Source organism: Crocodylus siamensis, chromosome 10 (assembly GCF_052110815.1).
Source record: "Crocodylus siamensis isolate JL-2025a chromosome 10, ASM5211081v1, whole genome shotgun sequence".
Classification (NCBI taxonomy): Eukaryota; Metazoa; Chordata; order Crocodylia; family Crocodylidae; genus Crocodylus; species Crocodylus siamensis.
In genome coordinates, this window is record NC_143404.1 from 51,295,600 (window position 1) to 51,320,465 (window position 24,866).

A 24,866-nucleotide genomic window follows, 5' to 3' on the forward strand; every position below is an offset into this window, starting at 1 on the left:
GAGGGTGTTCAGGTTACAAAGAGGAGGAATTCAGCTGGACCAACTATCTCAAGATAACAAAAGCTCAGGCAGCTCCTAAACACCTCTTTGTGACACAAAGCAGTGTGAGTAGCAGCTCTTTTTTTCTCCTTCCAGACTAACTCTTGTAGGTTCACGTGTGATTTTCCCCTCTCCCAGGGGAGTCTATATAGCTTTAGCTCCTTTCTTCAAACTTCTCCCCCAATCTGGTCCCAGTAAAACTTCTGCTCCTGAAATGACCAGTAGTAGGTGCTGCTGACATCTGAAGAATGTGATGCATATGGTAACAGTAGGAATGAGTCACTACTGCAGTGATTCACAGCCAGGGTGCCATGAGATCCTTTTAAGGGCAGCATGGGGTGCTATACACCTATGTATTGTTCATAGGACAAACCCAGACTTCAATAGGAATCCATAGTGTCAAAGTATTTTGCCCTGTTGGAGTCTCTCTCAGTTCCCTGCAACAGGAGAATTGCTTTTGTATTTTTCTGTAGTCAAAATGAGTGAAAGCTAAGAGCTGGCATTTTCTGAGGAGTGCCTTGAGTGCAGTGCGGGTTACCTTGAGTCTAAAAAACTTGAGAACTCAGAGAACCACTGCACAAGTGTTTCCAGTGTAGGATGTTGTTCACGTAGACTGGGTTTGGTCTGGGCCTGTCTCTAATGCAGCTGATTGGAACTGTCATTGAACTTTCGTTTAAATCTTTTTTTGAGGAAAAATGGCCTTTTTTATATATAAAGCAGAACTTTGACATTTTTCGCCTTCATCTTTTCTTTGTATCCATTTTCCCCTTTATTCTCCTTTCCTTGATGACAAAACGGGACAAAGGAGAGAAAAGCCTGGGACTGGAAGAGAAACCAGGAGTAGTTTGCCCATACATATATATTTTTAGATGTAAATTTTCATTTCAAGTACTGATTGGGTTTTTTAACCACCCTTACAGCAGTTAGCAGTCTGTTGTTTTCTCACAGTTAAATGCATTATCAGGCAATAATATGTTTTACTGATAAATTAATTACTGCACAGTAACTATGATTATCTATGCCTAATAGTCATAACTGGTTATCATTCAGCTGTGCTGCTGATGTATTTATGACACAAGGTTTTCCTTGAATTTAATTCCTAAGAAATCATAATAAAATATGGGCAGGCGGTGTAGGGATTGTGGGTAGAAGGAGAGGGGAGTGGAGGTGAGGGCAGAATACTGCCACTGTAACTTCTCATAATTACCCCCAGGAATGGAGGTGGTTGCCTATGATGGAAAATCAATGCTGGAAACATAAGGCACGTGACATGTCAGACGTTCCAAGCAGAAGGCTGCTGGGATGCGGGATGGTCTGGGAGATGGGATTCCTTTTTCTCTTTCCAGATTTGTGAGTGACCACTTGGATGACCTGAGCTAAGTTAGTTTTACCTGTGCCTCTGTTTCCTCAGCTGCTCAGTGAGGTTAAATTGACTAAGATCTAATGGAAACCATAGTTGAAAATTGGTAGGGAGGGGCACAGAGCTGTTGCTGAAGTGTGCTGATGCATTGTCCAGCATCTGCTCAGGGTAAAGATGAGGAAACTGGGTTGGAAGAGCAAACTGACTTGACACAGGTAACCCTCACTCTGTTTCTCTGCTGTACCCAGAATGAAGTTCCCACAGGATTTGAGGTGGGCACGAAACTTGAAGCTGTAGACCGAATGAACCCTTCCTTGATATGCGTTGCCACGGTGACAGATGTGGTGGACAATCGTTTTTTGGTGCACTTTGACAACTGGGATGACACTTATGACTACTGGTAAGAATATAGGCATAGGGTTACAGTGACAGATCAGTGTCCTGATGAAACCTGACATCTTGCTGTTTCCTGCAGTATGTATTTCACAGGACATATGAAGGTTCTTTCTATAATGCTCTGGGCTATGCTGTGAGGGTGAGCATGTCTGGTGACCCTCTTGAAGTGTGAAGAAAAATCAAAAGTTAAAGGGACCAGATAATTTCAAGACTTGTCATTTTCCACTCCAGCATTCTATTCACTTTATTTTTTTAAAAAACATTTAAGAAAGGCTTGAACCAAACCCCAGCTTGGAACCTCCTGAACTTGGAGAAGGCCCAATTCCAAAGGCTTATTTTAGATTAAAACTGACTACTCAATTGGTACAAATGCAGAATCTCTAAGATCTACTTTTTACCAGAGATTTCTGACCCATCTCCCCCACCCCCCACCCCAACAATGTACCAACCCTTTTCAAGCCTGTAAGCTGTAGAGCAGCAGATATGGCATCAGGTTCTGTCCCAGTGCACTGACAAGGTATGGTTAGCCTGAGCATCATTGTCTCTCTCATCTGGTCCCGGAGGTGCCCAGTGTAGGGTAGGGCCCCTGTCACAGTGGAGAGTTCTGTTTTTCCTCCAGCCTAGAGAAAAGGAAAGGTACCTGTATTTTCTTATAAAATCAGTTGTTTCAGTGCAGCATTGTAGCACTGTAGTAGCTGCAGTGATCCAGGGAATATGTGAGAAGGAGGGTTTATTTTGTGATGTGGGCGCCAAGTACATGGGGGCTCGAGGGCCCTGGCCCCCCTTGTGAAGTCTCTGATTGAAGACTGACAAACACAGGTTGCTGTGGACCCCTGCAAAGGGCTGCAGGGAGTGCTATGCAGGGAGCATAGTGTGCAGTTATGGGGGTAGGGGGGAGCAGATCAAGGCCCCCATGGTGAGGAAGGGAGTGGGGCAGGGGCTGGGCCTAGGGGTGCTACCCGGTCAGGGCAGTGCATGGGGCTGAGGCCAGGGGGTGAAGCAGGACAGAGCCAGAGGTGGCTCATCACAGGGGGAAGGGGGAGGGGGCAGCTTCCTGCCACTGGGCGGACTCCTGGGGAGGGTGTGATGGGGTGGCACCTGCCCCTCAGATTTCTGCAGAGGATGGAGGCTTGGGGCTCCCTGCCCTACTGCCATCCTCCCGGGAGCCCCACACTGCCATGGCAAGGCTCTCTCTGCCCACCTGGCAGCAGCAGCAAGGACTGTGGCACAGAGTTGTGCCCTCTGCTGCTGCTGGGTGGGTAGGGGGTGCCTCGTCACGGTGGTGTGGGGCTCCCGGGGTGAGGGCAGGAGGGTGGGGAGCTCTGAAACCACAGTAGACATTCTGCATCTGCCTCCACACCACCATGGGCTCTGCTTGGGTGTGCTCTGGCAGTGCTGCCAGGGTAAGGAGGCAGCACTTCCAGAGTATAGCCACAGAACATCTGAGCCACCACCCCGACAAAAATAAAAATTGGCATCTATGTTTGGTGATATCTTTGACTGGAACCTCTATATAGTTGAAAGAGATGTTGGACAACTTTTGGCGTGCAGTTTGGAGCCCCACACGTGTAGTGCTCATTCTGCCTGGGCCCAGCACTCTTCTGTGGTGCTTCAGCTGCAGCTTTCATTATGGCAGCACTCTTGCCCTTGCTCCTGTGTACTTCCACTGAATGATGGCGTATGCCTATCCCATACAAATGTACAGTTGTGTATTTCAGGTGTGACCCTAGCAGTCCGTATATCCACCCAGTTGGCTGGTGTCAGGAGCATGGAAAACCCCTCACACCTCCTCAAGGTAAATACACAACTTAGGGTACATATTTCAGTTATCAGTCAAGGAAAAAGTCCCAGGATGTGGCCTAGGTGGGAATGTTTAATCTGTTGGGTTTTTTTGAAGGAAAGACCTTGCTGTAGCTACCTACAGTCCCTCTTGTTTTATTTTTCAGTCATCCAATATGAAATGCAGCTAGCTTCTTGCTAAGGATTTTGGTGTAATTCAACAGGTGTTTCCTGTTGCAAGAAGTAGTATAATACTTGCAACAAGTATAACTATACTAAAGCCGTGATTCTTAACCAGGGTGTAACAGCATTGTGAAGTGCCACAAGTTCCTTTTAAGGGTGTTGCATAATATTAGCACTGTTAGGTATGCAAACACCTACACAATTTACAAGATAAAACCCAAGGTTTCAAATACAAATCCACAGTCAAAAACATTCTGGCCTGTTTTGATCTTTCTGAGTTATCTACAGGGGAATTGCTGTAGTATTTTTCCATAATTAAAAAATGAGTAGATGCTAAGGGAAGTATTTTCCAAGGGGTGCAAAGAGTCTAGTGAGACATGCCTTGAGTCTAAGAAGGTTGAGAACTACTGCACTAGAGGGAAACATTAAACACCAGGTGTATAACTGCATCCAGCAGTGACCTTGGCTTGCTGGCCTGTGTGAAGGGGCAAGGGGAGGCAGTTTTAAAAGCTATAGCCCTGCCTTGGCTATAGTTGTGGTAGTCTCAGGTGAACATATTGGTGGTTGGGCCAGTCAGCAAGTTAAGGAATAAATTAACTGTGCCAGATATGAAACTGGTGTTATTTGCTAATACCTCTCCACTACTATGGCCTTTGTGATGTAAAACGGACAAGTAGCTCTAGAAGCCTTGGCGTAGATTGAATGCTGTGTTGGTGCCATGGGTAGGGGCAGGCAGAGAACTGAGACTCCCATCTGGAGCAGCTTCTAATCTCCATGTTTCTTTGCAGACTATCCTGACCCGGATAACTTCAGCTGGGAAAAATATTTAAAGGAGACTGGTGCATCTGCAGTTCCAGCCTGGGCCTTTAAAGTGGTGAGTGCCACTGCAGGGCTTGAAAGTGGCCTGTGGTGTGGGCTGTCCCCCAGAGAGCCTCTGCCAAGCAGGCATGGGATGTTAAAGTAAGTGGATGTTGGATTTAAACTCTCATTTGAGGTGCCTATTTGGAAACCAGGCTTGTGCTTTATAAGCCCGTCCCCTTAGGCTGGGCCACAGCTACAGAAACCACTCCCATTTATAATCCCCAGCCAGTGCAATCATTGCTGGGTGCAGCTGCTCATCTAGGAAGCACGTGGGAACTCTCTGTTGAATTTTTTTCCTAGTTGGCTTCAGGGTATGACACTGGGAAACCTGGCTGGTTGGGACCAGAGACAATGGGAAACTTTATATTCCTAGAAGACACCCTTGAATGCATCAAGTTTACTGGCCCTTGATTGCAGAGGAAAATAAAACATCCAGTAAAAGCACATTTGCAAGTATAGGGCTTCTATGGAGTGCACACAAAGTATTTTAGCTCTTTTTTAAGATGCTATTTTTAGAAGAAAATATTGTGTTTTAGAAAGTGTATCCTATATTCTAAGGAATGCAGTAATCATGGTACACTAAAAGATGCCTTCAAACAGGTAGTAGTGGCATTGCTTGTTGTATCCAACCAGCAAGCCCCCATCATGCAGATCCAGACCCCGAGCTCCAAGGGGACTTTCTCCACTGTCCTGAGTCTGCCCTTGACTCAGCTGATGAGGCCTTTGAAGTCAGAAGGGACCATCGCTGAGAGGTGGATCTTTAAGGAGTTGAGAGCCTCACAATGAATGTGTAAGACCTGTCTGACAAGCAGTGATGGATTGTGGGCAGCGATAGCAAAAACTGACCATGAAGGACATGGCTGCTAGTGGGCTGCCATCTCACCCACTGTGTCCTGTCCACAGCGGCCACCCCACAGCTTTCTGGTCAACATGAAGTTGGAGGCAGTGGACAGAAGGACTCCCTCCCTCATTCGCGTGTCCAGTGTGGAAGATGTGGAGGATTACAGGATAAAGGTGGGTTTCTGGCTTCTGTGCTGTACCCCAGCTCACTCCTCCAGCTTCTCCCTTCTTGCCGTGGAGGGGAATAGCTTCAGTGGAAGAAGTGAGTGTGTGTTTGGGAGAGAGAACATGCTCCCATAGGGAATCAGAGAGGTTTATGTCATTCCAGCATATGGCTCTCTCCTCCTGGGGGCAGCAGTAAGTGTTGAGGTTAAGGTGAGTGTGGACAACTCACACCTCTTGGAGCCGGTGTTTCAGGTTCTCTTCAGGTCTAGGCAAATGTTGATCACACAGAGTCGTTGTTTATCCCATGATCACCTCTTGGCCTATCCCATGATCACCTCTTGGCCAAACTGCCCAGTTGTGGCCTTGGCTCCACCACGATCCGCTGGCTGGGAAATTGGCTCCGTGGTCGGACCCAGAGGGTTGTGATTGATGGCAGTCACTCATCATGGTGCCCTGTGACCAGTGGGGTCCCTCAAGGCTCTGTCCTGGGACCCATCCTGTTCAACATCTTCATTAATGATGTGGACATTGGAGTTAGGAGTGGACTGGCCAAGTTCGCCGATGACACCAAACTTTGGGGCAAAGCATCCACGCCAGAAGATAGGCGGGTGATCCAGGCTGACCTGGACAAGCTCAGCAAATGGGCAGACGAGAACCTCATGGTGTTTAACACCAAAAAATGCAAGGTTCTCCACCTTGGGAGGAAAAACCTGCAGCACCCTTATAGGCTCGGCAGTGCTACGTTGGTTAGCACTACAGAAGAAAAAGACTTGGGGGTCATCTTTGACCACAAGATGAACATGAGCCTGCAATGCGATGCTGCGGCTAGTAAAGTGACCAAAATGCTGGCGTGCATCCATAGATGCTTCTCGAGCAAATCCTGGGACGTCATTCTCCCCTTGTACTCGGCCTTGGTGAGGCCGCAGCTGGAGTACTGCATCCAGTTTTGGGCTCACAATTCAAAAAGGATGTGGAGAAGCTTGAGAGAGTCCAGAGGAGAGCCACGCGCATGATCAGAGGTCAGGAAAACAGATCTTACAATGACAGGCTGAGAGCCATGGGACTCTTTAGCTTGGAAAAGTGCAGGCTCAGGGGTGATCTGATGGCCACCTATAAGTTTATCAGGGGTGACCACCAGGATCTGGGGGAAAGTCTGTTCACCAGAGCGCCCCAAGGGATGATGAGGTCGAACGGTCACAAACTCCTGCAAGACCGTTTCAGGCTGGACATAAGGAAGAATTTCTTTACTGTCCGAGCCCCCAAGGTCTGGAACAGTCTGCCAGCGGAGGTGGTTCAAGCACCTACATTGAACACCTTCAAGAGTAAATTGGATGCTTATCTTGCTGGGATCCTATGACCCCAGCTGACTTCCTGCCCTTTGGGCAGGGGGCTGGACTCGATGATCTCCCAAGGTCCCTTCCAGCCCTAATGTCTATGAAATCTATGAAATCATTCCCTTTTCAACCACAAGGCTAGAAATTAAAGTAGAGATTCTGACCTTGCCGTGCAACTCCAGGACTTGGGGCCTGTAGTCAAAGATCCACCCTAGCATAGTGGCCCATCAAGCTGACATGGGGAAGCACCCTACTTTGTAGCCAGTGGCAAGCAAGGAAGTGATGTGGGTGATCACACCGGCTACTTATGATTTCCCAGCCTAAACAACCAGATGCCCATTTACAGTGTGGTGAACTTTGATTGTCTTTGGAATGAGTCCAGAGTGAGGCTCAAACCCATGCCACTGGGGTTGTAGATACCATAACAGCTTCACCATGGCACATCCCAGGGACGCTCTGCTTTCCTGCCGCCAGGTGGGTTTAGTACCCCTCAGTAAGAGAGCCTGAGGTGTGAACTGACATGTCTCCTTGTCTCCTCAGATCCATTTTGATGGCTGGAGCCATGTCTATGATTTTTGGATCGATGCAGATCACCCAGACATTCATCCTGTAGGGTGGTGCTCCAAAACTGGGCACCCGCTGCAGCCTCCTTTCAGTAAGTAGCGATGCCAATGCCAGCACTACCACTGCCCTCTCCTACCAGCGCTGGGCCTGTGGCCCTCCCTGAATGCTGGCACTGGCTTCCCCTGCCCAGGACAACCCTCTTTACTGGGTACTAGAGCCAATAACACAGTTCCTGGGCTGTTGCTGCTGCTCACTCCAAAGAGTGCAGTTACCTTGTGATGAGACCAGAGCTGGCTGTGAGCAGAAGTATCCCCTCACGCACTCAGTATCCAAATGGGCACCTCTCCCAATGGGAGCCAGCACCAGCTTCAGTTCCAGTAGCCTACAGCTGCCTCATTTTTGTCAGTGAGTGTTTTGTCATTGTGCCAGATCCAGTGTGAATCCATAGTACAGCTAGTGAAGCCAACAGGTATCCTTCAAGAGCAACAATTAGGCTGTTGCTACAATGAAAGATAGACCAGTGCGCACACAACTCTACTCCCACCTGTTTTATTTCCTTTTTCCAGAGACAGAAACTCCCCTCTTTGATTCCTCCATAACCCCCTTCTTTGCGCTTTCTGGAAAGGCTGTTGAAAGATCAGGAAAGCTAGAGTCCTTGGGACATGACACTGACCAACATTTGGGTGTGGTATGGCCTGCAGGGTGACTCTCCTGAAATCGTGTGTCCTGCTTAGTGCTCTGCTTCCATGTCCATCCTGTCTGCTTGCTCTTGGCTATGAGCCAGCTGGCCATGGGAATTTGCCTTAGAAGGCAGTGAGCACCTTAAGAGGGGCAAAAATGCAGCCTTGAGCCCAAAGGGTTATTTAGTGCAGTCAGTGAGTGGTGGGTTCAATTGTTCCTCTTCTGCCTCATGCAGTACTGAAGGCCCCCTTATCTGTGTGCCTGCAGCAGAGCACGGCACAGAAGCAGGAAAGACCTTGGATGGACAGGGTGGGGGCTAACTGCGAAATCAGTGGGTTGGCCAAGGGTATGGGATTGGGCACAGCTGGGATTAGGGAACACTGGTGCCTCTCTCCTCCATTGCTGACCTGGCAGCTGTCTTGTCATGGCTCTGACCTCCTGACCACCCTTCTCCTTTTTCCCCTTTGGTTTAGGGCCAAAGGAACCAGCCTCCTCAGCCCATGGGGCTTGCCCAACCTTGGGTTGCAAGAGTATCCCACACACCAAGAGCTCTAAGTACAGCTTTCATCACAGGTGAGCTCTCTATCTTGCCCCCCCCTCGACCCTGGGCACAGGGGCGAGGCAGGTGTCACTTTGTGGCCCACAGCCACACAAAGAGCCCTAGGGGAGGTACATATAGCATTGCTCTGCAGCAAGGGTAGAAACCAGGAACCAAGGTTTCTTCCATCCAGTTCAGAACTTCACTTATCTCCTCTGGTATCCTTAGGTGAGACTATTCCACCCAGCTCAAGAGCAGCTCTTACTCTCCTCACCTTGAGCCTGGAGAAACAGGAGCAGGCTGGAGCTCTGGCTGCAGGGAGCATGTGTGGCTTGTGTGGAATTAACCCCTCACAGACTGGTACCCCTGTTACATACCTGCCTCTCTACTCCTGGAAGCCCATGCGCCACAGAAAATCCTGGTGGGCCTCTCTGTTCTAGGAATCCCCCTCTTGTGGCAGCCAGGTCGTCTGGCATGCTGCTTTACAGTTACATGTGCCATGGCAGGCTAGCAGTATGGCTCACTGGAGAAGGACTAGCCCCAAACCCGTGGTGGATGTGAAGGGGAGATGGAGTCAGTGGGACCTAACAGTCACTGAAGGGCTAGTGAGGCCAGGCCTTCTGAAATGACTCTTGTCCGCTCGTTTAGCTTCTAGGAGGCTTCTGTGGAACAAGAAGTGGTGTAAGCGCATCCCAGTGGTGTAGTCCCTGCCCAGTGGGCTAGAACCAGGGCACTGGGAGACTTGCAGAAGAGCTGTGGTTTATGATGAGGGCAGATCTTCCAGTCACTTGCTCCTGTCACTGTGGCTAATAGCTGATCCACAAGACATCGTTTTTCCTTGTCCATTTGGCTTTGGGTTCTGATAGTAGGCATAGTGCACGTGGGGATGGAGGGGCATCAAACCCCTTGGCTATGACTGTTGTAGTGTGTGATAACCCTGGGGCTGGTGCAGGCTTGGTAAGCATGATGCTGGCTGATGAGGTGAAGGTGTGTTCTTCAGCTTATGCAGCTGGAGAGACTTGCCAGTTAACCAGCACAACCAAAGCCTATAAACTTTCTGACCTTCCAGAGGCCAAGTCTCAGGCACCGTGCGACTGGCCAGGGTTGAGGCTTTCAATTTGAAGCACAGCTCACTGCTACTAACTGTGCTGTATGTGCTTTATGTCCTCTCTAGGGCTGGCCTTCACCTAAGTGCCCCTCTCTAGCCTGACTGCATTTCCCCTCTGTTCTCCAGGAAGTGCCCCACACCAGGTTGCGATGGCTCAGGACATGTGACAGGGAGGTTCACGGCCCATTACTGCCTCTCAGGGTGCCCCTTGGCAGAGAAGAACCAGGGCAGACTGAAGGCTGAGCTCTCCGACACTGAGGCCTCTGCCCGCAAAAGGAACCTGATTGGCTTCTCCCAGAGAAAAAAGTCCCGGCACCATGGGAGGTAGGGTAATGTGGTGGTGTCTGTGAGGCCCTGGCTGAGTGTTCCTCTGGCTTCCTCTGGGGCTGGTCAGCAGAGAAGAGCCACCTGTTGTGGTTGGTTCTAGTCCTGGCTCAGCTGTGTGGCTTTGGACCTTCCCTGGGCTTTTGTTTCTGTTTGTCTGTCTCATGGATTTTAATGGTAAGCTCTTTTGCTAAGATTGTCCCATCATTTGTATTTGTACAGCTCTTAAACCCACTCAGCTGGGGTATGAACGGTGCACTAGTGATGGTCCTCCCAGCAAATGGAGCTGGTCATTTGGCTCATGTGGGTGTGATCTGTGTTGTGGATCAAATTGATGGCCTCTGGCTCCCAGTTGGATGCTGTTGCAGCTCTATCAGGCTGTGATGCCTTGCTTCCTCTTATGCTGACAGAAGGTGTGGTCAGTGAACTGTGGTGGTTCCTACAACTGGAGAGTTTGGAAATAAACTCTTTTTTGTTTCTTTACAGAGGACGACCTCCAAAATATCGGAAGATCCAGCAGGAAGACTTCCAAAGTAGGCATCTTTCCCTACTCTGTGGCCTTTTCACAAATAGAGGGAGTGTCATGGTAGCTCAAGGGCTTGGGAAGAGAATAGAAGGATTTTTACTTCATTGTCATTAGATCAGACCTGGCCCATCAGCAGCAATACCCAAAGCTGATGCTTGGTGGCCTGTGGAAAACAAATGGTGGCTTTCAGCTCATTTCCTAGTGGGAAAGGTCACATCACAGAGAGGAGCCCAGTATAGTTGGCAGGCCTGGTTGAGCAGCCAAAGAATGAGCCCTTCTTGCCTGGCTGGTTGAGTGAGCAAAACATGTTGGCAAAGCTTTGTGGAGAAGTTACCATCTGTATGACTGAGGGAAGGTATTGGTCTGCAGGGCTGTCTATCAGACATTGCATACACAGTGCATTCACTCTGACTCAGCCACAGAGACAGGGCAGGGTCCTGTGCTGAGCCTATAGGTATGCCTTGAGTCGACCTTCCAGCATTGGACCTAAGAGACCCAAGAGAGAAAGATGTAAGGCTAGATCCTCAACTGGTGGATCTACTATATATCTACATGGACTCACACCAGTGAGGTATCTAGCTTTGGGGGGAGCCTGAATGGATTTAATGTTTTTAATCCTGGATTTCCCACACCAATGCAGCAAACCTTTCAAGCATGATTTTCATAAATTCTTAGCCTTGGAAGACCAACATGGCCACTGTGACTGCCTAGTCTGACCTTGGAAATTAAAGGGGCCATAACTTCCCCTCCATTGCATGAGCAAAGGGCAGTGCCTTCTCCTAGTCACTCATAGTAACAGGTTGGTGTGAAGCTTTGAGCAAGTGCCTGATTTAGATCTTTGCGTTCCTTCTCTTTCTGCCTGTCTCTTACCAGCAGACTTTGTCCCAGAGACTATATATCCAAGGAGGTTTCTGATCACCATGAGCTATGTAAATAGAATGATGCTTCCACAATCCAAAAGCGTTGCCCATTATCACTTCAAGTTGAATGAGCTGCTGATTGGCCACTAGGGGACAATAGTAGCTTTCAGAGCAAGTGGTTGTTTTACTGTGGCTGTGCCTGGGAGTGCAACTTTAGACTTATGACTTAGTGAAATGAGATCACATAATTTAACTTCTGGATAATCATTACCAAGTGAGATCACCTGGAGCAAAGAAAAGGCATTATTAAACAAAAAAAGAGACAGTGCTTTAGTCTGAGTTTAAGTCTTGGTTGGGCACTGGCAAAATAGAATGTGAACAGAAGTATTTTCAGAATAATTAGCAATGTAAAATTGCAGTAGAATCAATCTCTTTGGATATAAATATGCCTCTCAGCCCAAAGTACCAAAACCCTCAACATAGTATGTATTGGGGTAGGTAAGCCAGGAACTGATGCAGTAAAACTGGTCAATTTGCCCTAACAACCCAAGTCTGCTGCATGTGAGTACAAAAGGTAAAGGAACAGCATCAGTGGTGAGAAACAGATCAGACCTTAATTTAATTATTTGGAATGCAAATAAGGAAATGGATGTGATTTACAGATGTGCTTGTGATGCATCAGTACCTACTGGTGTTGTAAGAAAGGGACATGACCTAGTTAAATGGCTGACTTAGGTTTGCTCTAGCCATTGGTAAATAGACAGCATTCCTCCTTCTGCGGAGTAACATCAATCTGTGTCATTTATAGAGGGATACCATCAAAATAAAAATTTTAATCTTGTCACCTGTGACAGGAGGACCTAGCTGAGGTTGCGCTGTCAAGAAGAATGCTGTCTATTCAGCAGTAGTTAGCACAGAACAGACCGTACATATGTGATACCTGGAACCGCTCCAGTGTCTGCCCTCAGCCCCTCTCCCTCTTCAAGACTTCTCCAAGGCAGAGCAGAGCCTGCAGTGTGAGGTTGCATATCGTTTTCCCCTCACCTCACCTGATGCCTTGAATTTCATTGCCAGCTATTTCCGCTGACAATATGCACCAGTCTCTCTTCATGTCGGCCTTGTCTGCTCACCCAGACCGCTCCCTGTCTCTCTGCTGGGAACAACACTGCAAACTCCTGCCAGGGGTAGCTGGCATCACAGCAGCCACGGTGGCCAAGTGGACCATTGATGAGGTAAGGTGCTTTTAGGGAGGGTTAATAAAAAAGAAAATCCTGAAAGAAATAAAGATCTGATATGCCAAAGCACATGTGCCAAATCCTTCCTTTAGAGAACACACAGTCCCTGGTACACCCGTAGTACTGAGGGAATCTCCCTATGCTGGAGCTTGATTGTGCCATGGGCTGAGATCTTCCCAAAAGATGTCAAGTGCCCTCGATTCCCAGTGAACTTCATAAAAATATGAAGGACTCAGGACTTAGCAAGAATAGCTTTACTTTAGGATATGCTGTCTCTAACCAAGTTGCATAACTTCTGTTATCATGGGAAGGGGCTGGGCCTACCCTCCTCACCCCAACATCTCATATCTACTGGTAAGTGATGTCCTCTGGAAGGTAGAGAGGTTCAAAGTGGTGCTTCATCCCAAAGCTGCTGAGTTTTGTGTCATGCTTTGGGTTTGGAGAAAGTGCAGCTACCCCGGGTGGGAGCTGTGCAAGTTCCACAGCCTTTGGGGTTTCTCCCAGTGCTCTGCACTCCATTTGTCTCACTGATTCTAGATGTATAAACCCACAGCTCACCCCACCCACCACAGGCCAAAGGCAGGCCTCTGCTTCTGTGGAAGGCGTGACTGCACTGTAGGTAGGCACACTCAAGCTAGTTTTGATATAGCTAGTGAGTACCAATAGCGGTGAAGATGCTGCAGCACAGACTTTGTCAGAGGCTGTACAAGCCCTGTGGAAAGCCTGGGTAGATATTAGGCAGTCAACCCATGCTGAAGTCCATGCTATCCTTCCTCCTATTTCCTGTGTTTGCCAAATGAACACTAGCCCAGGTCTGCCTGTCCAGGCTTCAGGCACAACCTTGTTTGCTGTGTGGACATACCTCGAGGGGCACCATTCAGCACTCCTCAAAGGGTCTGTCAGCATTTCTAGTATAACCCCACTAATTACTGGCTTCTGACCTGACTTGAACAGGTCCCTCTAGGCTTGACCCAGGTGATTGAAGGCTTTGCCAGTGGTTATCTGTTTTGCAACAGATTTCCCAAGATATCAGCTCCTTTCTAGTAAACAACAATTTAAATCAAAACATAAACCTAAGACAGGAGTGAAAAAGGTGAGTCCCGTTCCAAATCTTCCTCATTCCCCACCCTGTCTGAGCTCCTCTTGTAACACCTGCCACGAACGCCTACCCACCTGGCTGTTCTCTTGCCCACACTGTCTCACCTTGAACACTGCTCTGAAATCTAAGGGCAAGTGTTCCCCATTCCATCATTCGGTGGGCATATTTGTGAGGCAGTAGAGAGGCTGTTGCCCTTCTATGGTCAGCACAGCATTTGCACTCAAATGTATTAGAAAAAAGAAGGGTTGTGTGTCGTTTGTACCCTCGGCCATTGCAGAATCCAGCTGATGATGGCTGGAGCAGGCCATGGCACAGTTCTGAGGTCTTCCATGGCATGCTTCTCTTTGGTTTGTCTTCAGTGCCAGAAAGGGTGCGTGTTAATCATGGAGTAACACCCATTAGCCATCTTGTTGTAGAATCATACTGGAGAGGAGACATAGGTAGTTTTCACTGCTGTGTAGTTAAGCCTCATTCATACTGAATTTCTGGGATGTGGGTGACTTCTTTAGCCGTGCCACTTAAAATTACAGTGCATTGAGTCAACTAGGGTGTTACAAGGTAGTGACCCACTGACATCTTTTATCCATTGGCAATAAAACACTTGTGCAGTAAGAAAGGAGCCCGAGACCCTGAAAAGGCAGCTCCAGGGAGATGTTTCAGGTAGGGTAACCTTTGTACCTTTGTCTGCTTGTGTGTTCCAAGGTCTTCAGCTTTGTTCAGACTCTTACGGGTTGCGAGGACCAAGCCAAACTCTTCAAGGATGAGGTAAGGAGAAGAGGGGCAAGTAGGTAGGTGAGGGTGGTATAAGAAGCCCCTTTACAGTGAGAGGCAGGAGGAGGAATGGGCAACTGGGACATTGCCCTTTCCACCAGCCTCTGGGCCCCATCCCAATGTAAGTCAAGTCACTCTTGAAAGCATCTGACCAGGGTTTGAGGTCAGCAGCTCCCACCCACTTGCAGCCAGATACCCACTAAGAGTGAATGTTGATTTCTGTATGCCTGTCCCTCAGGTTCATGAGACACCTAGCTGATTTGTTCCAATATTGAAAAGATAGGCAAAGAGAGGGGGCTCTGTCTCTTGACCTGGGGTTAGGGCAAAGAGCTCTGAGGAGCCAGTGGGAGGGTAGAAGTGGAGCTGTTTTAGGCCTAATGCTGCTGCTTCAAGGTTGCATCAGTCTCCTCCCTACAATTTCCAATAGTTCTATTTAGAGCCTGCACTCCACTTCTGGACCTCTGTTCTGGGGTATTATACACCAGTGCTCAGACTGAGTGCCAGGTGTTGGGCTCTTTTTGCAGCACAGTGATCAAAAGAACTTTGGTCCATCCTCGGAGTGCATTTCAGCTGCTAGAGACAGTCACTGCAGAGCCCTGCTCTCACACTGGAGCAGAGCTGCCAGAGGGAGGCTGACTGGAGGGGAACAAGGTGCTGAAAGGCTGTCTAGTAAATGGCCTGTGTTTTTTACCTGCCTTCACACTGGAGTTGCAAATGGGCAATGAGAGATACTTTACAAGCTGTTTACCAGCCAAAGTCTAGAGGGGGAGAAGGTCTAGGAGCAGGCAGACACGTGCACTGAGAAGGAGGTATGCTAGCTGTATTTTGGGCTTATAGCCTGAGAGCCACCTTCCTTGGTATGCCCACATGTCTGTGCCTGCCACTGGAAGGGAGGACTTCCTTCTTGTTTAAATGTACACTCCTGGGTGCTGTCATAGCTCTGTGGTACTGGAATGGGCAGCTCCCAGCATAGGCCTCCCATGAGCATGATGAACCTGCTGGACCTCCCCCCCACACACATCCCCCCCCATCCCCACTTCCTTTCTCCTGTAGATGATCGACGGGGAAGCGTTCTTGCTGCTGACACAAGCCGATATTGTCAAAATCATGAGTGTCAAGCTGGGCCCAGCGCTCAAGATTTACAACGCCATCCTCATGTTCAAAAATGCCGATGACACCTTAAAGTGACCGTGCCCCAGCAGTGCCAGGACCCTCAGCACTGGAGCTGCCAAACCATCCCACTGGAGCAGAGACCATCCCGGCTGCAGCGGCTGGAAAATCCTGCTCCCTCTTTCCCTCTGATTCATCGTCTCTCTTCTTGCAGCAAATCCATCCTGCTCCATCTTCCTCTCTGCATTGTCCTGCTCCCCTGCCTTGTAGGGGAGCACCAGTTGTATGCTGGGTCCAAGTGCAGACCCAGAGCTCTTTTCTCCTGACCCTCTTAAAAAACAGAATGCGTCTTTCAGAGTGGATTACCGTTCTGCATACGTCACCCTGCTGACTGACCCTGGTCTTTGGATGACTTTTTTGAGTGTGTGTGTATGTGTGTGTGCATGTGTGAGATTGTACACACATGCATGTACTTAGAGGAATTAATGAGAAGGTGTGGTTGGGAGGGCTGGGGTAGGCTTGCTGCTCAAGCAGTCAAGATCAGAAATCAGTTGTCACTGCAGACTCTCAGTCTTCACACAACTATCTTCCTAGGTGCTCCTGCACATGCATGCACACGCGCACACACACACACACACACACACACACACACACACACACACACACTCACTCACACTGAAAGAGATGAGTTGTGTTTTCTTATTCATTTTAACAGTGTGTGTTGGTGTATGGGGTCAGGTATTAGCGTTATTTTTTAGGAAACTTCCCAAATAGCTTTTCACTGTTGCATTTTGGGGTTTTTTTCTCTCCTGTTTTTTTGTGATTCTCCTGTCAAAGCTAGACACTAACCTTGCTTTGCCCCTGATTCTGTTTCACCTCCATCCTGATGACAATTTGCTTTTTCTTCTTAATTCCTCTTATATTCCCACTATTACTGCCCAACCTGCTTTTCTCTTTGCTATTGTGGTCAGTTTTATTTTCAGCATTTACTGTTTATGTTTCAGTAGCAGCCAGGATTCCCCAGTCCCAAGCCAGATCTCAGGTACCAGGTGCTGTACAAACATCGACCAGGAAGATGACCTATGCCTCAGAGTGCTTATAGTCCAAGTAAAAGCTAAGTGTACTGACCAGATCAGTGCAGCTCTGGGGATACAACATCAGCTGATTCATACCCTCTCTGTTGGTTGGGAGTGATGATGTACAACGTAAGAAAATACTTTGCAGACTCTCAGAGAAGCTCTTTCCATCCAGTTGCACACATACTTTTAAACCTATTTCTCTCACTAGTGACATTTTATTTCCCTGACCCTTCCCCATCCAAGTAAAATAGATTCCAGGTGGGTCAAATTGTTGTCCACAAAGCTATGTGACACCTCCCCCCCACCCCGGCAACATTTGCAAAACACATTTTTGAATTATTGATGTTCCTGTCTCTCGTGATTGGCTAAGAGAAGATTAGCATGGGGAGCATGAGGCTGAGCAGCCAATTGCTGTTACACATCAGCCTTGTAAAATTTTCCTTGGAGACAAGTCTGAAGAGGGTTGAGTCAGTAGCACAGCCCCAGTCCCAGAGCAACATGCTGTCTCATTAGGAACATTTGCATTCCCAAGGTTGGCACTTCAAGAGAGTTGATCTTTCCCATTCTCCTGTCCCCGATCACTTGAGGACAGGGATGAAAGCTCGTACCACATACACCAGCAACATGTCTTATGATAACATGACCTCCAAAATCCACTGTCATGTTGGGGTGAAATTCATGGTAGGCTTCCCATGGAAATGTAGCATTTTCTCTCTATTATTGACTGTTAAGGGTCACATTTGACCTGCCATTGGAATGTTTGCTACTTGTTATTCATGAGAGATTTAAAACGATTTCTGGGTTTTCTTTGTAAGAGGTTGGGTCTGGTTTAGTGGTTGTGCTCCCCTGCCCTTTAATTTTCATTAGTCCATACACTGCAGTGAGTTCATTTGTGGGGAGGAGCGAGATGGACGGAGAGAAGATTTGGACTCTGGACCCATCCTTCCATGCATGCAATCTGATCTGCAGCGAATGGTGCCAAATCAATCTCCTTAGCCAAAGAGGAGCCTGCCTCCTGGCCTGCTGTTGTATAGGAGGAAAGGAAGGAAAAGAGAGGCCGGGGGATGCTTGCTTGGCCCTTTCAGCTGTGGGACTTTCCTTGTGAACTACTTTTTGATATTTCCAAATATGATCCTTCATAACTGTGAGTCTTCTGGTCAGCTCTTTGTATTCCTGCACAGGACTCAGTCACTGGGTTTATAGGAGGATAATGACAGGAAGAGACTCCTGTTTTCATCAGTTCCACCTCAGCCTGCCTTGTGAATACATTCCTTTTCCTGTGAAAGGAGAACCAGTCCCTGTTGTGCTGGGAGGATGCCAGAGAGGTGCTCTGGACATGGCACTGGAGTGTCAGCTGTCTGACTTAGGCTCTGCATTTGAAACTAGAACAAAGGATAGGACGGCTGGTTCCCTGTGGGGCTGTTCCAGGAAGGGGAGATGCTGGGGTGTAGTTAGAGCCCGGACTAAGGAGACCAGGAGCTAGAAACACCACATGTGCATCTATGTAAGCAGCAGGATTAAGCCTGCTGTTCTGGTGCTGAAATGCTGAGCAAGCTGTTCTCTGATACCGTATCCACCTTGCAGTTGGATTCCTGGGCTCATGTGAAACCATTTCTTGGTGGGTATGCTCTCTGCTAAGACTGCTGGAGTCGGCCATCTATGGGCTCTGGCAGTAAACCTTGCCCAGGTTGCGATGGGGTGCTATTTTCCTTGAGTGGTGCCCTCCCCCCACTGCAGCATAATACTGGACATGAACCAAACTGTGCACCCACCAGTCATGGAGTCTGGGTGCAGTCTTGGTCCTCCAGGGGGACTGTTAGGTCTGAAATTCCCGGAAGGGAAAGTTTTCCAGGAGGATGAGCCTCACTGGAAACGTGAAGTGAGATGTCGTGTGCGTGTGCGCGTGTGTTTGTGCTAATGACAGCATTCTCATCTCCCACTCGCTATCTCAGGCATGAGTTCATTCGACTCTTGGGCTAATTCTTTCCTGTTCTTTAAGGTCTGAAGCTTTTAAATTGGTTTGGATGAGAGAATTAGAGGTTCTGTAGATGGTCAAGGGCTATTTACTGTTAAAGCTTTGTAAGCTTATCTTTTCCTTTAAAAAAAACAAAAAGCAAACTAAACCCAAAGCATTGTGGGCATGTGTGCAAAAATGTGCACACCTCTGTGTGTGTGTGTGTGTGTGCGTGCATGCATGTGTGTGAGATAGCAACATCATCTCCTCCATCCATAGTGTGCACAACATTTTTTTGGGGTATTGTTCCTAAGGTCATAGTAACTGGCCATAGGGCAGCAATCAGATGGGTGAGCAGGAGAGCCCTCCCTCATGCCACCATTCAGCAGGGGAAGGATGAGAACAGGTAGAATATTCAGTATTGTGAAGTCATCCCCATAAGTTCTTCCCTTCCTGCAGTGCATCAGTGCCAGTGGTGCCAAGAGCTCCACCTGTCTGAACCAATGAGACCCTCCCCCAACCCCACCAGCTCAAGGAGCACTGAGGACCACTCATGAGAATAGATTCCAGGTGGGTCAAATTGTTGTCCTCAAAGCTATGTGACACACTCCTTGTGGCAACATTTGAATCATTGATGTTCCTGTCTCTTGTGATTGGCTAAGAAAAGATTAGCATGGGGAACATGAGGCTGAGCAGCCAATTGCCTTTACACACCAGCCTTGTAAAACCTTCCTTGGGAGACCAGTCTGAAGGGGGTTGAGTCAGTAGCACAGCCCCAGTCCCAGATCAACATGGTGTCTCATTAGGAACATTTGCATTCCCAAGGTTGGCACTTCAAGGGAGTCGATCTTTCCCATTCTCCTGCCCCTGATCACAGGATAGGGATGAGAGCTTGTACCACATACACCAGCAACATGTTTTATGATAACATGACCTCCAAAGTCCACTGTCATGTTGGGGTGAAATTCATGGTAGGCTTCCCATGGAAATGTAGCATTTTCTCTCTACTAGCAAAAGCACCTAATTAAATGCTCAGTCCTTAATGTGGAAACTCATCTTTGGTGGAACACCATAGGTATGGGTATAATTCCAAAAAGTTAACAGCACTGCACCAGGAATTAGTTTGGCCTTATATTCACAAGGGCTCCTTTTGCAGGATGCTAAAATGTCTCACTTGTTTAAAGATTTTAAGCCCAAAGTGCTTTCGAATGTAAAGCCCCTCACTGCTCTCCCCTGCTTATTTCTGCCCATCCTGAAAAGCTGCGAGGTGTTTGTAGGACTTGGGATCTTAGTGGCAGTGGAGGCTTGGGGACCTTCTGGGGAAAGTGAGACGATCAGCCAGTCATTCACCCCAGCGACTACAGCAACTTCCCCTTCTATGTTGAAACCCTGAGCTAGGGTATAATCGGGTGCTGGTGGCAGCTGACTAGCTGTGACACGTGCTGTCTCAATAGGGCTGCTGTTGTGTGTGCCAGCTTGGCCAGCATGGCAGGGGGCTCCTGAATCCCCATGCATCCCAGTGGCCAGGCCTGGGAGGCTGTTGGACTGCATAGCCCCCAGTGTTTTTATTCTTTCACCAGGTACAAAGAAGTCCAGTGAATGACTCATTCCTGGAGCTCCCAGGTGAGAGATGAGCTACGTTTCTTAGTTGCTGGTCCAGACTGTGTGCTGGGTAAATGCCGTCAGCAGAGCCAGCTTATAAGATCCTCCCATCTCTTCTCTTTTTTTGTTTCCCACATCTCCATTCTTCCACATATTCTCTCCCCTCATCATCAGGGAACGGCACAGGGAGCAGTAGATGTCTCCCCTTCATTCCATGGGAGGCAAAAGCAGGAAGCCCTGGTGCTCTCTTCAGTAAGAGCCTGCCTATTGCGGAGCCTTTGGCTTTTCCCTCTGCCTACGTGGAGACAGCAGCAGGCACATCATTGCACATACAGCCTGATGCAAAGCCTGCTGAAGTTTTTCCATTCCCTTCAGTAGGGATTGGATCATGGTAGCCCTTTATATACAGAAGTATCCTCAAAAGCAGAGGCATCTCCATTAATGAAGATGGTGGGTTTGTGTGAGTGATGAAACTGCATCTGCTGGGGAGAGACGATGAGACAGCCTCTTGGTAAACGTGTGGTGAATAGCTAGCTTGGAGACTCACAGGGGAATATACAGGGTTGTCCTCTCTCTCTTGCTGCACTTTGGTTGAGAGCCAAGTGATTTCTGCACCAATTGCAAGCACTTTTTTAAAAGAAAGGAAATCCAAATTGTCTAGGAGGTTGGAAGAGCCTCCATCTGCCAAGGAGAATCTTTGGGCATGAGTGCAATGGAGGAGATCAAAAAGAGGAGGGAGCCTTTTAAAGCTGCACCTTGGCTGGCTTTTCTTCTCTTCCTCCTCACTTCCCAGTCTCTTGGTCTGATGGTTTATCTGTCAGTGCTAAGGAAAGGGAATTAGTTGAAGGCTGCAGCTCAGCTGTGCCTGATCCTGCCCTTGTGTCTTTTATTTTGGGGCTTGGAGTTTGCTGCTGTTTCAGGGGGAGTGGGAGGGGGTGGGGGGAAGGAGGATTGGTTTTTGGAAGGAGTGTGTTGATGAAAACAAAACTTTTTTGCACTTTCATTCATTTTGCACTCATTTAGTTTCTATTTTGGGGGTTTTTTAATATTTGCACCTCTTTTTGTGTTTTCATGACGAAGATACGATCGTCGTAGGCAGTGCAGCTATTCTGGAACTTTGTGTCCTGAGTATACAGAGGTTTTAAAAAAAAACAACTCCAGATGTGATGTGGTTTTGTCAGTGTTTTAAAATAATAAATAAATGTGAACAATGGAATTATAAAATGCTGGTGTCTGGTCATTAAGCTGCTGTCCTTCAAGCAGACCTCTCCAAGTGCCCTGCAAAGAAATGTGAGTATTAATTCATTTTGCATATACAGATAGTGAGGCAAAGGAATGCACGCCAGGTTTTCTGACTCTAGGGATAGTAATTTGTCCACTGGGTCCCCACTGCCATTTGCTGTGTAAGTTGCTGTATAAGGCACAGAAGAAGACACCATACCAGGCACTAATTAAAACTAGCCTGAGTGTAGCTGAGTACATAGCACCAAAGGAGAGTGGTAGATGAAGTTCAGGATCAGAGGTTGGTCTCAGTTCTACCACTGAAATGACTGGCATTACGTTGCTGTCATAGAGCAGAATGAGGCTCCTCTTGGTGCAGAGACTTCAATGTTACCTGCTGTGGCAGGTTCCCATTGTAGGGATGTACAGATATGGGTTGCAAGGAGGTGGCTGATAAATGTCTTCATGAAACCTGTCCATCTCTTAGTGCTTGCTACTTGTTGCAGTACAGTAAATCTCATGTTCTATTGGTGGGGGCAGCATCACAATTCCTCTTATTTTGGATGGGGCTGAAGTAGGGTCCAGAGCCTTAACATCTACGAGGGTAGCTCAACAGGCGATAGTCCTCTCAGCACTCAACCCAATTCTCTGTATCCCTTCCTGCCTCAGTGCTCTGGAAATCATTCTCAGTCCCTGCACGTCTTCCTTTCTGCCTCTGGCTCCTGCCAAAGTCTGCTTAGCTGTCACTGGTAGCTGCCTGGGCCACACCCCCAACCTGGGAACACCTATCTCTTGGGCCTGAGCTGCAGTCCCTAGCTTGCACACTAAGGGTGTGGAGCTAGAAGTGAACTGGTTTCACCATCTTAAAGGGCGTTTACCTGTCTACACCTTCAGCATGGGTTTCCCTAGCCCCATTAACTTGGCATGTGGCTGAAAAGTGAGCAGCTGATTCCTGGGCAGTGGCAAAAAACGTGCTCCAAGCCAAGAGTAGCCTGGGAGATGGTACCCCGGCAAGAGAGGGAGAGGAGCAAAAGCAGAGTTTAAGGGAGATTTCCCCATCTGGCTTTCTTCCCCTGCGTCTCCAGCAGCCATGGCTCCTTAGATTCAGAGGAAGAAAAAAAACCTACAGCTCCTTGATATTCAGCCATCCCTGCCTCACTTCAGCTTTGTGGCCTGGGACATCTCACAGTTGCCATAATGCTGCAGCTGGCTGAACTATAAACAGGCTTCAGATAAGAGAGACTAGCCTAGAGAGGCTGCAAAGTCCAGCACTCTTCAGAAACCTTGCTCTCAACCTTGCCTTTCCTCCTGTCCACTCTGCTGCAACCTAGGACTTTGCGGCCCTTTCCAGCCTCCTTGTCCTACTGGAAGCATCTCCTATTTGGAGGAGAGTTGTGGTGCCTCAGCAGCTCAGTAAGGAGGAGAGAGGATGTTTCTGGTGTATGTGTATGGGCCTCAACAGGACACTGGACACTGGAAAATTCTGTTCACCCAAAAGCACGATACCCTGATTCTTACCAGCTGCTTACCACCCGGGTGTGGGGCACGAAAGACTTGTAGACAAATGCTGACCTGTCAGATACGATACGATCTACTTCTAATACCAGCCTCTGCTGCTGTGTTCGAAGCAGCTGGGAGAAATACCTGTGCAAGGTCAAATAGGCCCTTTAGGGCACAGGTAGTCACTGATTCAGCCAGTCCAAGTCCCAGGCAGTTGACGTTCTCACCAGACAGGAACGCCTGCTCTGCAGCGGTGGGGAACACAAGATCTGCATAACAAAGATAAAATCTTGATTTCCTTTGTGAACCCAAGCTGTAAAGTCTGCCTACCCCGGAGGTTAAGATTTGGTTCCAGCATTTTCATTTATCCCATTATACAAGGCTAGGTAGAAAGTTCAGGCTTGGATCCAAACTTCTTCAGAGCAGGGAGCACGTAGGCTTTTCTCTCTGCAAACCTAAGCACATACCTTATTCTAGTGCATTTTCTCCATGCTGTATGCGCCATGCCCGGGCGTTGTACTTCTAATGCTGCTGGACACTGGATTCAACTACCCCGCTGCTTGGAGGTAAAAGGGCTTTTTGTGTCCAGTAGGAATCTCTCTTCATTCCAGGGGAAATCTCACTGAACATTCATTCTTTGGTGGTTCTTGTGACTACTCTTTTAGTAACTGAGGATACTCCCATCAATTGCCCGCCTGCTTTGTTAAGTCGCATGTCAGTGTGTGAGTTGTGATGGAGCCTGTTCACGTTTTTTGTTGTAAAAACTTTCCACCTCTTCAGGGCAGTTATTCTTGGCTCCTAGAAACTGCCAGAAACAGCTTCTGCCTGTGTCTGCTAAAACAAGGAAATGGGAGGAGGGAATGAGGAGAAAATTTCACTCACTCGATCCCCATTGGTTACAAAATACAGCTTTGGTAATGAAGTACACACTTGGGAGAGTTGCACAAAGCAAGCAGAGGCTTTCTTCATAAGAAGTTAAGCAGAGTTGCTGTAAATAGGGTTGAAAGAGAAACTTGTCCAAGATCACATAGCAAATTGGTGGAAGAGAGTGGAATACAACTTACATCTCCTCGCTGTCCAGAAGCTTGGCCACTGGCTCATGCTGCCATTCAAGTAGATGTTCACTGGTTTTTAGCACATCCCGCTCAGTTCAGTTGGAACCTAGTTCTTTGCTGGGCAAAAGTACAGTTGTAAGGCTGTGTCACGCGAGCAAAACCTGAGTGTCTAAATGTTCGTGGATCTCCATTCTACCTGCAGACCATGCCTAAGCCTGCTTGTCACGTGAGAACTAAGGAGGCCCTTTCCTAGAGACACTGCTCTGAGGGTCTTAGATGTCCACGTACCACTTCTCAGGATTTCTTACATACAAGGCTGCAGCAGTTAGTAACAGGCTACACATTAAAATACTATCGGGGAACCCTGAAGGAAAACAGGATTTGCTGGGAGAACTGCCACTCACCTTACCCAGTTCCCATGCTCCGGATGCTAGCAGGTCAACTGTGTCCCAGTTCAGGGCTTCTAACAGTTTCCAGCATCTTGTGGCATTTAGCAGGTGACACATGCCTAATTACCTCAGCTAGGACCCAGCATGTGACTTGCTTCCAGAAAAGAGAGCACTTTGTTCTAACCCTTTCCACTTCTCTCCATGGCGAGCTGCCCTCTAATCCTGCTGGAGGACATTTGCCCTCCCTCCACTTAGCCCCACATTTGCCCTGGGTCCCCACAGCTGAGAGCAAT

At 48.2% G+C, this 24,866-nt stretch overlaps 1 protein-coding gene across 4 annotated transcripts in view; it reads left to right on the forward strand.

The window, feature by feature from the left end:
• L3MBTL1 (L3MBTL histone methyl-lysine binding protein 1) overlaps positions 1 to 21,624 on the forward strand; it is a 45,845-nt gene extending 24,221 nt beyond the window's left edge. For 2 of the 4 annotated variants that reach the window (XM_090064560.1, XM_090064561.1), the window contains 12 exons: positions 4 to 104; positions 1,648 to 1,799; positions 3,514 to 3,590; positions 4,546 to 4,631; positions 5,522 to 5,632; positions 7,498 to 7,612; positions 8,676 to 8,775; positions 9,975 to 10,172; positions 10,659 to 10,705; positions 12,633 to 12,790; positions 14,595 to 14,657; positions 15,717 to 21,624. In XM_090064560.1, coding sequence (XP_089920686.1) covers positions 4 to 104; positions 1,648 to 1,799; positions 3,514 to 3,590; positions 4,546 to 4,631; positions 5,522 to 5,632; positions 7,498 to 7,612; positions 8,676 to 8,775; positions 9,975 to 10,172; positions 10,659 to 10,705; positions 12,633 to 12,790; positions 14,595 to 14,657; positions 15,717 to 15,851 — 1,343 coding nt within the window. In that variant the 3' untranslated portion in view covers positions 15,852 to 21,624. Of the gene's footprint in view, positions 1 to 3; positions 105 to 1,647; positions 1,800 to 3,513; positions 3,591 to 4,545; positions 4,632 to 5,521; positions 5,633 to 7,497; positions 7,613 to 8,675; positions 8,776 to 9,974; positions 10,173 to 10,658; positions 10,706 to 12,412; positions 12,791 to 14,594; positions 14,658 to 15,716 lie in introns of those variants that run through there. The other 2 variants (XM_090064562.1, XM_090064563.1) reach the window with 2 other exon arrangements.
• Positions 21,625 to 24,866: the final 3,242 nt, after the last annotated feature.